The sequence below is a fragment of the Tetrao urogallus genome (assembly GCF_951394365.1).
Source record: "Tetrao urogallus genome assembly, chromosome: 21".
In the NCBI taxonomy this organism is placed as follows: Eukaryota; Metazoa; Chordata; class Aves; order Galliformes; family Phasianidae; genus Tetrao; species Tetrao urogallus.
The window spans coordinates 3,745,030-3,761,459 of record NC_136834.1 but is presented as its reverse complement, the minus strand read 5'-3'; the positions used below and the strand labels follow the sequence as shown (position 1 = coordinate 3,761,459).

Sequence of the window (16,430 nt, the reverse complement as noted above, 5' to 3'; positions counted from 1 at the left end):
CAGACCTTCAGCATCCCTCCTGATCACAACAGAGTATTTAAGAGATGGAATCAGACAAACGGAAAAGATTTCCCTTCCCTGCAGCCCTGAAGATGTAAGTTAGAGACAGCTATCCATTCTGCACACACCTTTCACATTCATCTTTCTAATCCTTGCTGGGTGAGTCTCACTGACTTAAATTCCCTTCATCTCTCCCAAACTGTATGCAATTTATACCTTTAGTTACACACACATCTCCCTATATATAACCTCCTAGCCAGAAGATGCAAGATTTTCTTCTGCAATATGCACTGTAACTCTTTGAGAATATATATTATGCACTGAGGTGTGAATTCAGAAGCTTGCTTCTGTTAGGAAGTTATACTTTAAATTAAAAGAGCTTTTAAAAATCTCAAACAGGTCCATTATGGTCTCATCCTTGCTCACACCCCTCCAGCGCTGCACTGACAAGCACGTGCTCGCATTGCTCCTGCAGATCAAGGCAAGAGACAGATGCCAATAGGAAAGCACAATGAGCAATGGGACAAACAGTGGTACAGCACAGCTCCTGGGCTGGTTCCTACTGAAATAAGGTAACACCAACATAGAAAATGCAGACCTTTAATTCATCCATATGAAGGCTCAGTATCTCAGAGACAGAATCACACACATGGAAAGGGTGCACAGCCACCACCTCCCCCAGTACAGGCAGCTACCCCCCACACGCAGGGCTCCAGCTATGTCTGTACATGGAGCTTTCTCTTCTGAATGGATTCTTGTGTGGGGAAACAACAAATGCTATCTGCTCCCTCCTTCCACAACTCTCTTGCAAAGGTGCAAGCTGTGCTTCCTGCTGCCCTGCAGATAAACCTCCAGCCAAGCGCCGCTGCATCAGTGGTACACAGAGCACTGCAGCTCCTGAACAAAGCACTAATTCTCCTCCAATCTGCTACAGAATGAAATTGAGAGCACTGTGATTTTCCATCTTAATTTTACGCCAAGTCTTTCTGCGATGAAAGCCAGCATATCGCATTGTACTGCTGGGCCCACACAACAGCTGTTCCTAACATACTTGTATTTTTCATCCTCTGACACTGAAAATAAGATTGCTCCAAAGCTGATCCTTAGGCAGGCTCCCTATTGCTACTGCTCAAGCAACAGATACCACTCAGCAACGAGCCCTGATGGAGAGGAAAAGACCGTTTCTATCTGTTCCAAAGATGTCACTGAAGCATTTCAGCAGGTAAGCTGTTCTCACAAACATCTGTAGTTTGCTTCCATGTAGAATGACCAACTTCTGCACCCAAGTACGGACAGCCCTATTGCAGCACCCTGCAGCTTGTGCTTCACATGCACAAGGGGCTCTTCAGAGCATTTCCTGCAGCCACACCTGGATGGAGCACTTCAACCACTTACATTACCCACACAATTGACATTTTAGTACTTGAGACATGCAGCACCTCATAGAAAAATCAGACAAGCTTTTACCTCTGTAGTTTTCATGGATTTTATTTGGAATTCATCTGATCTACTCCAGCAGCATTACTGTACCACAGCAATCATTTGACAGAGAGCAATATAAAACTGGCAGAGCCCCTAAGCCAGCACTCTGAACAGTACAGTTCAAGATAATATTCCTCCTGGTGAAACAAACAACTGCAATTAACTACTAAAACACAGCACAGATGAACACGGACTTTTTTGCTCAAAAAACAAGGAATACAACCAGGTGAATAATCTCTGCAATTTTACTTTCACGAAGGAGTTAGCTGGCAGCAGCCACAGGTTATAACTTGAAACCTTACATGAGACTGAAAATCTCATGTGAACTTTGCAGCAACTGCATGGCACGTCCAGGACATCCAGAGCACAACGCAAGCTTCTCACTGCTGTCCTCACACCCAGACACCTTCTGACACCAGTGATTTTGCTCAGTCCACATTGCTGTGCACATGCATTAGCTAGCTATTGGGAGGGCAGGGAAAGCAAATGAGATAATGGGAGTGAGATCTTAACTCACCTGATTTATTCCTCAAGGAGAAGAGATGAGGATTTCAACAAACAAAATGGACTTGCAGAACAATTTAGAAATGGGGGGAAATGCCACCTCATCCAACCTCTAGCTCAGATAATGCCTAGTTTCAAGCTCAGACCAATGTGCACAGTGCACGGTCCAGTTCAATTTAAAACCCTTGGACACAGTTAATGGAGTAGAAAGTGAAAAAGGTGGCTCATTCTTAAAGGAAAGCTCACATCCATCTCAACAGATGTAAACACACGTATCTGTAAAGCTTTGTGCGTGCACCCATAATTGTCTCCAATGGGAACGTGACAACCTGCCCCCATACAAACACAGCTTGGAGTAGGAAGAGAGCAGAGCACAGCGTGTGCTGCAGCTAAGTGCACAAACAGCTGCAAGGCAAACGTAACACAGGCACTTCTTACCTCCAGGCCTGTACACAACGTCATCCTCCGTGATGAAAGACGTGATTTCACCGTTGTCTGTTCTCTCGTATCGGGATTTCTTCTTGGGAGGTTTCTTTTTGCTCTTCTTTGTGGACTCCTCCGTGGTGGCACTGTTGTTGTCATTGTCCTCATCTTCGCTGTGGTCGCTCTCTGCATAATTCTTGGCACCTCCTTCCAACGTGCAGCTCCGCCGAGGACGCGAGTTCTCGCTCTCCCTCGCCTTATCTCTCTTGTCTCGCTCCTTGTCCCGGTCTCTATCCCTGTCCTTCTCTTTGTCTTTGTCTTTTTCTTTGTCCGCTGTCATGATTCGCCACGTGCCTTCTTCTGTCCTCTCACGGCTGGGCCTCCGTGAAAGGTAGACAGTGAGCCTGGGCTTCAGTCTTCTGAATTTCTCACTCAAATCCAGGAAAAATTCAACCACTCCAACAACCCCAGCGTTTTAAAAAGGTTCTTGAAGGAGGAAGGGGGAGGAAAGAGGGGAAAAAGCCTGTGTTAATATTCAACTTTCTTTCCATTTCTGAAAACACCCATGAAAACAAGACAAGCCCACACCCCAAAGTTATTTAGCACAGAAAATACAACGCCGCAAATACAAGACAGCCCTTTAAAGCACTTGTGGAAATGACAGCTTCACCCACCTTCCCAAAACCAGAGTGAGTGGTTTTACAACCAAGCTGTAACCCACAGAGTACCGGAATGAATGAACTGAAAATAAAACAGTACTTAGAGAATTTGCTTCTCCATACATCATGCTTGCTTTACCACTAACAGAAGAACAGGGAGGTGGATTTTATAAGCCACCAGCTTCACACACTCAGTTTCCTGCTGGGGAATAGAATGGGAAGAGATAATCCTATGCTTTTACCTCCTTGATCATTTAATCAATACTCTTAAAATCAACTGCATTATTTTTTCCTTCAGTGCAAGCCTAGAGTAAGCAAGCCCGGATTAGCTGCTGCAAGAGAACCTTGCAAACCTTGTCCTGTGGGCCAGGATCCCCAAAGCACAGCCAAGAGCACAGAGGGGCTGCCCACCACCCAGCTCCCCCCACTGCCATCCCCAGCAGCCAAACTGCAGGCCAAAGAGCACCGGCCCTGTGCAGCCCCGTCTCATTATTCTGTTCTCTCAAAATGGAGTTTCCTTCAAACGCCCTCTCTGTTGCTCAGATCAAAACGACCGTGCCTGCATTCTGCACGCTACACCTCGCAGCAGCAGCCAGCAGCACTTTCTGTCTCCAGAGAGCCTTCTAGCAGCTCAGATATCTATCTTCCCATGGTCATCAATCCAGGGTAAGAGCTGCGAAACCCATTATTTTGCTTTGCACAGAAAAAAAAAAAACACACACACACAAACCAAGAACAAGCAGAGAAGTACTCAAAACACTTCACACCTCTTCAGAAGAGATACCTGATACTCAGTACAAAAGAATGCCAATGCAGCAAGTCACACCAGCCACATCTTACAATTTTAGTTTGTCCTCCTGCAGCCTCTATTACTCCTCCCAGGAGTTCAAGCTGCTATCCTAAAACACAGTCCAGTCCCATCTTACACTGCAGATTCTGTACCATTCATAAAAACAGAGCAGCTATAACTCGAATTTGTGTACTAATTGTGTACCAACCCAATTCACAGCAGCCAACAACTCCCCAGGATGCTGCACTGCCTGCTGCGACCAGGAACCACTGCGCTGAGCAGAAGGCTGCAGCACCTCCAGCACAAAACATGGGACCTAAAAGGGCTGCATGCCTGCATGTTAAGTGCCTGGGAGCACACTGAGGAAAGTAAAGGACTACTTTGATTTTTAAGGAGGCAGTGAAGCTGCGTATTTGAAGCCTACAACATATTCGTGGCCCTGCCAACTATTGCTTCCAGCAATGGAAACAGCCACAGAGACAAATTGCTCTTACTGATATAGTTCAGGCTGGAGCTCGAATCTCTCGGGCATTTCCTGAATGAACCAATCATCCAGGTAAGAAACGATTCTATTTGCTTTCCTCCTCACAGCAGCTGCCGTCGTTCTGCTAACACACAGGGGAACCCAGTGCAGCTCCAGGAGAGACGGCCACAATGAACCTGTCAATTGCCAGGGAAGTTGCAGGGATACTGATAGCAACAGTCCGTGGAGACTCAATAAGAAATGTCTTCCGTTTCTAGAGGCTAGGAAACTCCTCAATAGCAAGCTTGAGGATTCGTCGTTTTCCCTCCCCCCAGCCCCTTACTGTTGTTACAACATAATTAAGAGAGCAAATAATCATTTATTTGGAATGAAAACAAATTACTTCCCCGGGGCTATCTAAAATTCCAAGCAGTGGTGTCTCAACCCATGCACAGGAGATCTCTCCTGGAGACTAGAAGCTGCAGGGTACACTGCATGCCCCACAAGTTTTACTCAGTGGCCTCCAGGGATGGGTACAAGTCAGCTGTATGTGGCTGCAGCTCACAGGGGCTCAACTTCTGGGTTAGGAACAACACCAAGACACTGAATCCTAACAAAGAAGTTCTCCTTTCAGAGCCTTTCCCGTTGCTTCTCATTGTGCCTTTTATACTCCTCATCCTCATCATATATATCTACACTCTTCTAACTAGAATGCTGTTTACAGATTGATTTGGGAGAACATAAAGAAACAACAGAAGGAAGAGTCACAGTGCCAGTCCTTTTGTCTTGTTCTCAGTGACACCAAGAATGAGGGAGAAATAAACCCAGAGCTGATGGTAACTGACAGATCATTCATCCGTATTAATTCAGCTGCATCTTGGAACATCCTGAGGTCTCTCTCACTCTCGAAATCTCAAGGAACCAGGAGGAATTGTGCAAAGAATCTGAACGAGCAGCCACCACTGCACTGCAAGCTGCTCCTGCTCATCGTGGTTGTGAAAGCAGATTTCAGCTTCACAGAGAGGAGCATGCATTAGGATGCCAGAAGAGCAAAGAAAAGCTTCTTTCAGCTATCACTAATTAAGCCAGTATTACCACAGAAAATATTCAATAATCTTTCATCCAAGCGATGACCCAAACATGTTTTGAAGATTCCCGGATATATTTTGCCCCTCCAGTGAAACACAGCCCATATCACCCACAAATAACTGCACAGCATTTCAGCCAGAGAAGCTCTGAGAAACGAGGCCAGCTCTGGGCACCGAGCTGCTGACCTGGCCCAACCACAGGCAGCTCTGTGGTTATTTCATGTCTGCACCTGGAAACCATTACCGGAGCCAAAGCACTGCAGCTCAGTGCACGTTAACACCAGCTAACAGGTTTAAATACCCAAAGAGTTGGGTTTTAAAGATAACGTGGAAGCAAGTCCAACAGAAATGCCATGAGGCCAGAACGGGGAGGCAACCAACCAGACACAGTGACCAAAAACATGAGAAGAGCTCCTTCTTGCACTTTCAGCACGCCAGGCAGATAAATCTTTTGACAAGACTTGCTTGGTGACGTGTTAGCAGCCTTCATAAACACAACAGGACCATTCTTCTCTGAGTTCTCAGTCTCGTATTGCAAGATAGAAAGGCACTGTATTCCACTAATATCAGATTAAAGGAAGTATGCTCTGCAACTGCCAGAATTTCAGGTCTTTCCAAGGAGTTTTTCCTAGTTTTACATCCAGGAAGAATTTTGGAAGTTTATACACTTGTTTTTAGTGCAAAGGACCAAACAACAAGAATCAGCCCATAAAGATTAGTCCACACGTTGCTGAGATATGAAGAACTGCCTTAAGAAAACCTTCAAGATCCTTGGTGAGAAGGGAAACTAACAGCACTGGGGAGAGGAAATCTCAGCTCCATCAGCCACAGCGCTGAGCTGCAAGCATCCAAGCAGCTCCAGTGCTGTGTGTCAGACATGCACCCTCCTGCCTCCAACGCACCCCAGGGCTGCCTGCATACAGCTCTGCCTTCCTGACATCCCACCCCTGAGGCAGAGCTCATTAACAGCACCGAGGGCTGACCTCTCTGCTGAGGCATGCAGTTTAACCTTTCTGTTCCAGAAAAGGCTAAGAGCATCTGTTATCAGCTTCCCCCTACATTCTTTCCCTATCTTCTGTTTGCTGTTGAAAGCATTCAGGTGACCAAGTATTTTGGGAGCTCATTCCACTAACAATGTGGTCAGCAAAGAGCTTGTTCCCTTCTTGCTTTTCTCTCCATCCCAAAACAACTGTAAGAGACTCACTTGAAGACACACCTCTTAGCAGTGGCCTTCCCCATCTCCTTCACTGTGCTGGGAGTTCACAGCACAAACACAGCTCTGGAACACTCGGCCCAGCAATGGTCATTACGAGTTCCATACTTACAGTTCAGAGCCCTTGTGAGCCATCTAAGCGTGCACAGGCGTTCATTCACCTGGAACTGCTCTCCACTCGCCATCCCATCAGCACACAGCAGAACACAGGCCCTCCTCGGTTGCAGCTCACAGCTCCAGAGGAAAGGCAGAAACCCACCACACACCTCATGGCAGACCACAGCCTTATGTTTTCCCCTCCCTACCTGCAAGAGGATCCGAACTCAGTGAGGAGCAAGAACAAAACACAACAGCTCTGAGCACAGAGGCAGACTGGAAGGCCAGGGATAAAACTAAGGTGCAATTATCAGCTATCACCTCCCCCCAGAACTGCTGGCCCATATTCACAACAGAGACCTGAGATGAGAACACCTACTTCTGGGCAGTTTTACACACTGGCTTCCTTAAAAAGTAATGTAATCTCAAATTAACCCTGGGAGAAATGAAACTTGTTTAAGAGCAGCTACAAGTCAACAGTCTTAGAAAGTTTCTGTACAACCAACGCTTCCCCGATAAGTTAGCCAGAGTTGCAAGCTGCTCAGAACCCCTCAGGTGATTTCAGAGGGTGCTCTAATGGCCTCTGTAGTTGTAATTAGTGGGAGGGAGCAAGCAAGGAGCAACAGACAGTAAACACAACACCAGGGATTACTTCCTTGTCTCTGAAGCCAGACAGGCTCATGTAAATGATTACAGCAATATAGGTCTGAGTAACACAAAGCAACAGTCCCATAGCACCACTTACAAACAAAGTTAAGACTTGTTAAAGCGTTCCTGCAGTGCAGTGCAGCTCCCTGCTGCCATGGGCTGTGGGGGAGGAAGGCCCACGGGGCTGCACAGAGCTGCTACTGCAGTCAGAGCTGTTATCTGGGGAGCATCGCATCCCCAGGAGCCGAGACAACACCTGCGTGCTGAACAATACTTAAAAAACAAAGTTAACAATTATGCTGTGACACACAGCTTTATTTATTTATTGATACTATAGTTTTATCAGGCACAACAACTTCGCTTGCCTTCCAACAACCACATCGAGCCAGCAGCAGGCCAAAGGACAGCTCAGCCAACCAAGCACAAATAACGAGAGACAGCAAGTGAGAGGCAGGAGGAAAGCTCACGCCAGCAACAGCCAACCTCTGTGCCAACCCACGCACCAAGAGCTCTGTCACAGCCTCCCAGTACATCACGTACCACCAGGGATTCATTTGCTGAGCGAGGCACTGGAAGACAACAGATTTTTCAGATGTAAAACGGGAGAGCTTGGTGCCATCCACGCAGATTCCTTGCAAGGCAAGTCTGTGGCAAAAAGATGATCTGTAATATGCTTAGTCAATGGGAAAACCATAACCATTAACAAATGCTGTCCATTCCAACCAGGGAAACACCAACAAAGAAATCAAAGCAGTAAGAGAAGTTCCTGGCACAACGGCAACGCTGAAGAGCACTGACATGAAGTGCAGTCATACATCCACTGCACAACAGCCCTGGCTTCAGCAGGAACACACGATTACCAGTTATGAGTGCATCACACACCTGATGCCTGCCTGTGAAGCCAATTACTTCAAGAAAGGAGCTCAGTGTAATATGAAAGCTTTCCCTCACGTGTACTTAGGTGAGACCAGAGATGCAGAGGTCACACGAAGACCATGCAGATCCCCACCTGCTGTAAGCAACTGCTGGGAACATCCACCCTGTGTTTTACTTTGGCACTTCCATGTCTGTGTCTGAACAGCCATCTATTGTCATTCTCACTACATACAGCTATGCCTCTGCCTTTTCTTCTCAAATGTCTGCCCTTTTAAACAAGCCTTTCATCTTCTAGAAAGCCTCAAAAAATATCTTCATTTAAAGCACTCAAACTAAAGCTAGATTGGGTTATTTTTGGGAAAGCCTTTCTTGGAGCAGCAAAGGCTCAAGTCCTGCTCTTCAACCACATTAGCAGTTTCATTCAACTCCACACAACTGCTGACTTCAATTACCCAAAATGGAAGAACTGCAGGGTGGGCTCCTGAGCCAGGCTGAGCGACCAGACGTGGCCACAAACACAGCCATAATTCAATTTGGTGGTGTGGCTTCAACTTTCACAACAGTGGAAACACAAAGAAATGCTGCTCTTCCAGCCTTACAACAAGGGGAAAAAAAAGAGTACAAAGTTAACAAAGGGCAATGGCCATTCACAAGCCCTGGTTTTGTTGTCTGCTGTTTTAACATGCTTTCACATAAGCGGTGATAGGAGGAATGCCTTTGATTTCAGAGCTGGGTCTCACTTCCTTGGAGCAGCAGCTTGCTCCGAGTGACAGAGCAGGCAGCAGAGCTGTCCTACAAAGCCTCTCCCCAGCACAGAAGCCCTGTTGTAATCAGGAGATTAAGTGTGCTTATTCGTGTGTGAAATACTGACTTGATCTCTGTCTCACATTAGAGGCTGTCTACAGCAACCGGTCAGCAGATTCTTCATAATTTCCTAACGCTTCACAACTGCAATGTATTAAATTACATCTCACTTCCTTTAGTGCATTTACAGAACACAGTTAACAAGTGCCAGTATTTAAAGCAGCAAAACCTCACTGGTGGCAGTGTGATGAGCATGGTGCTCACTGCCCAGCTCTGGGCAGAGGAATATCACTCCAAGAGCAAACACAGGAGCAACAAGTGTAGGCACAGAAAGCAGAGATCAAAGCACACCTGCAGTCCCAACCCACAGCTCACAGCCTCTCTGTATCCCATGCTGAAGATTATCCCATGTCCCTGACTTTATCTTCTTGCCTCTCCCAATAGCAAGGACTTGAATCACCCTGTAACATTAAGGCATGTTTCCCTCGTTCAATGCACGACGTTGTGCAATTGTAACTATTGCATTTGAATCAGAGGGGCAGCTTCCTCCCACACCAGCATCGGCTGCGGCTGAACGTTGAAGATAACAAGTGGTGGTGAACAGCTCGTTAGGAAATGACCATCTCCTTATGTTGTAAGATTTTAGCACAAGAAGGGAACCACAGAAATCCCACAGACCATCTTAGCTAACAACAAGGGAAATGAGCAGACGTAGCTTGTCTTAACACGGGACCATCCAGCAAACAAAAACACTGTCTATGGCCATTTTCAGATTACAAATCTAAATCTCTACTACTTATAAGCCTCTACTGCAACTCCCCCTGTCCAACTGCCAGCTTCCACAGCACACACAAACACCAGATTTCTATTTATCCCATGGAATCCAATACAGCTTCTCACCTTGCAACCCAGCGGATGGCTTCTCCCTCTGGTTTCATTCACTTCTCTCAAAGTCAGTGAACAAGATTCCCTTTTTTATTTTTTTAAACCTTAAAATACCTCTTCCATGAGTATGTAGCAAACGTAACACAGAAACCCACTTACACAGTAATCATGTTACTGCTCCGGGCCGCTGATTCGCCCATCAGCTCTGAAGAACCCCAATTCAGAGCAATGCCCTTCCCAACCTCCCGCAGCCTTTCCCCAACCCAAGAAGAATTGCATCAGCAACCTGCTGACCACTGCTAATAAATCCACTTAAAAGCAGTTCATAACTGGCTGCGTTTTTCATGAGAAAAGGGAAGAAAATACTAAGAAATGCTTCAAATGATTAGTCTGCCTCTAATCTAAACCAAGAGGAAGTGTTTTAAGACCGCTTGAAATAACTTCTGACTTCGGTCACGCTTCAGACATTAAATTCTACTTCCAGTACTCTCAGTGCAGACTCTTAACTATTGTATGACTGAAGTGATGGCATCTAATGTAACAGGATGAGGCAATATAGCTGGATTAATGTATTTAGGTCTGATCTTGTAAGCTGCTGAGCACGGTGATTTGCAAAATTAGACCATAAACCATTAAGTGTCGAACAAGTGATGCAAAGCGTTATTAAGCCGCACAGGAAGCGCGCTGGCCTCGTTCACACTGCAGCACTGCTACCCCCAGCAGCAGGGCTGTGGGACACACTGCCCTCTGCATCCCTGCTCCCACACCTCTATCACAAACCTCTATCACAGCAGCTGCAGGGCAGAGCTCAGCAGCCTCCTGCCATGCAAAACTGAGCTCCTTCCTGCAACCCCGGCCCAGCCAGGAGCTGGCCAAGCACCGCTTCCCAGCACAGCAGGAGCCGAGGCACCCAGTGCCAGCTGCCCAGCAGTTGGAGCCCAATTAAATGCACCCAGCACATCAGCCTGTTGTCCCCTGCAGTCCTGCAGCCTCTCCCTGGAGATAACTTATACAGCTTAGGTGAGATTTATCACCTGCTGACGAGCTCTTAACATATGCTGAATTATGATCTGGCCTCTGAATCAGAATGAACTTTGGTATGAGCAGGTATTTCAAAATGCAACTGCACTGAAGAAGGAATACAAAACAAGTTTTCCAGTGCAGTTTTAGTATCGAATGGCATTAGTAAGCCATGAGAGAACAAGGGAACCTCTTACAAAAGAAATTCAGTTTTGAAGAAAATGACACCAGCGTTCATGGAGCAAGTCCGGCCTGGCTGGAGTTTCCTCGAGCTGTAAGCTATCCATGAGAGCAATGCAAAAAACACATTGCAGAACCTCATGCTTAATACTTCCAATGGTGATTTCAGCTGTGTCAGCAGCACTCAGCACCTGAATGAAGATGCAGGAACGCAGCACAGGCAGCCCTGTGTCTGGGAACTGCTGGAAGACACGTAAGGCAAAGCAGCATCCCAAGGTAAGCAACCCCCAGCTGTGTTTTGGAGCCCACAGCTGTACCTATTTCTCACATCAACAGTGTTTTAATCACAACTTGGACCACTCATAACTCTCCATTCCAGAACACACCTCTCTTCAGCAACAGCAGCACGTACCACTGTAAAGAGAACAGACCCAAGGTGAAGGATTACCAAACCTCACCGAAACCTATCCAAACAGATGGCATCATTTGTTTTTTTTTTAAATGCTCTTTAGCATTTACAGCTGGAAGTGACAAATAACCAACGTGCTTTGAATATGCAAATTGTAGGAACAACACAAAAGAGGACAATGTAATTTCTTTTAAAGACAGGCAGTCATAATGTTGAAACAGACTGCAACCAATTTTCATACACTATTCATAATTACTTTATTACACTGTGAAAGGGTAATCAGTTTCCAAATGATCTAATAACCTTGGGCTGCTCTTAACTCCTTTATATCAGTCTTAACTACAAACACAGGCTAGGTCTCCAGCTCGAAGGCAATTACAATGATCTAATATTAAACATGCAGGATAGTGATGTTCTTCCTCTCGTGCTCTCACACAAACCAGCACACGAGATTACCTAAGAGCATTCAATTAATAAGCAGGAACTGCTATATAGAAAAATCCATTCCCAGCTCTAATCTCAAAGGAATAGCTTTATTATCGGGAAAGGGAAATCTGATTTTTGGCTCCTTTGTTAGATTTCAGTAGGAAATGGAGCAAACGCAGTATGTTTTGACTGCCTGTAACAAGGGAGTTCTACAGGGATCTGTCACTATGGCAGACCCAAGGACGGGGGCTTTGTTCCACCCCGTAAGTGCCTGAGCTGTGCTGCCTCGTGCCACGGCTCAGTCATTTTCATAGCCGTGTGTGATTTCAGCTAACTACACGCCAATCCACGTCCCATCAGCAGGCACTGACTCAACCCGAGAGCCCTCAGAGCACAGCAGACCACAGCTCCCTGCTCTGCCAGGCCTCCATCTGGGGAAGGCACCGGCGGCACGGAGCTTCCAAGGGCAGAGGAAGTGGCATGTTGGTCCTATCAGAGGTAAACAGATTAATTGCGCAGGCTGATTAGATTAGGAGGCTGAAACCTCCACGATGGAGAATGAGGGAACCTGAAGCTCCAACGTCATGTTTATGTTACTGCTATCATTTTACAGCCCAGATAAACGAGCTGTGACGGAGCAATGTGTTACACTAGCAGTGCAATGGTTGAACCCTGAACTTCCTCCAGTCCCTAACAGCCACCAAAACAGCCACCAACCTTCTGAAACAACACCAGCTCACCCACAGAACCCAACGTTCCATCTACCCGATGCCCTTCATTCTAAGCAAGCAGATCATAAGCTTATCAGACCCCAGATGCTGCAGAAACACTTACTGCGTACTAACAGGATCTCAGCTCTATCTCAAAACCAAGTCATTTTCTCTCTCTAAATAAGTTCAAGAAGAAAACAGGTACCAAAAGCAAAACACACAGGGTTTTGCATGTTTCAAGAAGATTCAAATCAGCACCTGAGACAAAGCCAGCTACCCATACCAAACCAGCATTACAGACATGAGGGTTCCCCTTCCTAAGCTTGGCAGGTTTCAGCACACCTTTACCCACCAAACAGGTCTTCAACGAAGCCACTTTAATAGAAAGTTGGGAAAATCTGCCCATACCTACCATCTGCTCCCACTGCCACATTCCAAGACTGCTATTTCACCCCGTATTCTTGTCTGAATTAAATCCATTCCTAGAGAAACCTAACCAGGCCAAAAGTTGCTACGAACTCCCCAGCCATACAGAGACACCATTAGCACCAAATTTACTGCCTCTGTTCATCTCGTGCTTTTGCTAACATCAGGAAAAAGCACATTTCTAAACCCACCATTGTACAAGCACACATGCTTAGAATTACGAGCAAATGTACAAATCACGACCAAATTCTATTCCAGTAGCAAAATGTTTATCCAGTCACAAAGGCCTTTTCTTGGCAAAACTTGAAAATAAGTTTCCTAAAGAAGGCCAGCTGCCTTTAATTATTTACATTTGTCAGTGCTGTTTGTTCACACCTTGCATCCAAGCATCAGAACTCCAATCACGACCCCCAGGCAAAGCTCAGTATAAATACAACATTTGTCCTTTCTTCTGGAAAGAATTCCAGCTTTGTTATGGAATTTAAGTACAGAAAACAGGTATCCCTCTGATCCATTTACAGAGGTTTCGTAAACAAAGCTATACAGCTTATAAGCAGCTTCTCATGGTGCCTATCCTCTATTACTTAACCCAGCCTGACACATCAGTAGCTGTTCTGCATTCCCATAAATCACTGGCTGGCTCTTACTGAGCAGAGCCTCATGCCACAGGTTACACACAACTTCTGCTTCCTGAGCACCTGAGCTGCAGAGCTGCTTCTGCTTTCTGCTGCTGCACTCAACAGAACCTCAGTTGTGTCTTGTTTCACTAACAGAAGCAGGTCAGAAAGAAGTTCTGCTTATAAGCCAGCTACCCCTGGCCCTGCAGTAGGGATAGGAATGGCCAGCAGAGAATCAGGCCAACAGCTGGGGCCTGTAACAAGCCCAGCCACCACATTTAATCTGTTCATCTGTCAGAGGCTAGACTAATGCTGCAAAAAAACATCCTTAATTTGAAAATCCCTTGGGGAAAAACAGCATTTCGTGCACGATGATCATCAACACGTATCCATTTCTGCACCCTCTGTCTTCCTAATTGTTTTGGGTTTGTTTGTAAACCAGTCAGCAGAGCTCAGGTGAAACACCACATTAGCAGCACGTTCCAACAGACTGCAGAAACGCTGGTTTTTGCTGTTTCCCAATCCCATTTTACTCCTCTTGGAGTATATACAGCATCAACACAACTTCTCTCTATCTGCTTAAGGAATCCCAGAACCAAGAAACATCAGCGCACACATGCTGACCTAACAGCCAGGGGCAGCCCTATAAAGCTGTGTGCTCAATGAAGGGCACATCTCCACAACAGCAACCTCCTCACAGCCTGCAGCACCCCATGCCCCACATAGCTGCTTTCTGCAGCTCCAAACCCCAACCAGACCTATCATCAGCAGTTAGTAGGGACCCGCAGTGTGGGATTTCTGGACTAGAGGCTGTGCATCAGGAGGGATTTGCAGTCAGTCTGACTCGGCGGGGATGTGCCCTCTGCTCACTTTCTGCATTCATCTGCATTTCAGCAGCAGCAAGACTAATCTCAGCTGCCAACACGGAATGGCTCTGTTTCTATCGAGCTTTTCTATAGGTGTTGAATACAACAACCTTGTATTTGTAAACAACCTTATAAAGTGTTCCACCCCCTGGAGGGGTCCATCCCCATCCCTGTGGCAGTAACAGCACAAACCAGAAGCTGCAGCAGCTGCTGGGACCTCTGGGCTGCGTGTATGGGTTGGTGAAGGCTATGCTACCTGAAAACAAAGCCTTAGGATTACAGCTCAGTAACAGTTTATATCCTTACATGAAGTACAAACAAAAGCCCTCTGGGATGCGCTATTAACCACTCACACCAAGAAACAAAAGTCCCACCTCATCACCTCTACGTAAAGAAGAGCTGAGACACCAAGAGAATCCCCACAACCTGCGGTAAAGCTGCAGACAGCCAACGCAGGCAGAACAGCTGCGTGCAGCACTGTGGTAATTACAATTAAGGGCTCATCTACTTCACATAGAAGCGACTCAGAGGCACAACAGATCCAACCGCCCGCCCGCACCGAGGGCCACAGCAACAGAGCTACAGGGGGATTCAAGGCACAGCCGCAGCTATTTGAGGTAAAACAAAGCACTATCAACTCCAACACACACACACACACACACACACACACACACACACACACACACAAAGGAAGCGGGAGGATACATGACGTCAGCCCTCGCCTCAATTCATAAATCCCAACCACAAGAAAAGATAAATTCTTCACTGCCTTTCTCTGGAAAGCTGCTCACACGCAGCCCGAGCCTCACCGTGCACCAGAGCAACGCTGCTCCCCAGCAGGAGGGAGGAATGGTGGAACCCTCCCAGCACAGCCACATCCAACAGCTCGCTGCCACCTTCTGCTGTTCCCACTGAGCTCGATAAAAATAGTTGAAACGCTGCTAAATTACAGGGCTGGAAACACAAATAAGGGCTTTTAAACGCTGCTCCCACACGCTTCTCAACTTGCTGCTAAGCGCCTGAAATGTCTGTCTTGTGATATTTACTAGGCTCTCTAAGTCCTGAAATACGCCGTCGTCTGTAAGAACAAAAAAACTGACAAAAACACCGAGCTGGCTGCGCGGCTGGAACTAATTGCCTGCAGATTAATGGCTTTACATCGGCATAGCGCTCCTCTGTGTGCCGGGCTTTAAGCCCTGTTTACTTCCAGCTCCCAGAAGGAACACTGCTGGATATCTGAGAGTCCCTCAAACCAGCCCTGCTGCCTCACGTCGGGCTCCAACCAGGCCCGGGTGCCGTCGCAGGGGAGCACCGTGGGCACACGGCAGCCCGGCAGCCGCACCGAGCAGCACGGGGAGCTCAGGCTGAGGTGCTTTGCTGCTCCAAAGGCGTTCCGTGTGGGGCGAGAGCGCTCCGTCTGGGCCAGCCCCAGCCCCTATCTCCTTATCCCATCTGCTTCAAGTAAGAAATTAAACACCGCACATCCGTTTAGCTTGCTGGATTTACAACACAGAAGCGAAGCGAAAGGGTCCGCACGCATCCTGAACTCCTCAGCCACAGAGTTGACCCAACTTTCCCCATAGGGTAAAACAACGCCCGGACACCAGCACGGTCCCAAATGCAAGGAGCCTCCCGCGCTGCCTCCGGGGACGAAGCGGCCGCGGTCCCCCCTCGGCACAGCCGCGCCCCGGCACTCACCCGCTGGCGGCGGCGTCTCCAGAGGAGCGGCGAACAAAAGGAGGCCCCTCCGCCGGCCGCCCGGCGTGCAGGCAGCTGGGCCGGGAGCGGAGAGGCGGCGGAGCGAGCCTCGTCCCCCCGGGCCCGCCGCCACCCGCCCGGCAGCGG

The 16,430-nt window shown here is 47.3% G+C and overlaps 1 protein-coding gene across 1 annotated transcript in view; it reads right to left on the bottom strand.

Annotated features, from left to right (window-relative positions):
* RERE (arginine-glutamic acid dipeptide repeats) overlaps positions 1-2,749 on the bottom strand; it is a gene marked incomplete at both ends in the record, with an annotated part of 115,003 nt that extends 112,254 nt beyond the window's left edge. The window contains one exon of the mRNA XM_079545667.1: positions 2,425-2,749. Within this exon, the coding sequence (XP_079401793.1) occupies positions 2,425-2,749 (325 nt within the window). The remainder of the gene's footprint in view (positions 1-2,424) is intronic.
* Positions 2,750-16,430: the final 13,681 nt, after the last annotated feature.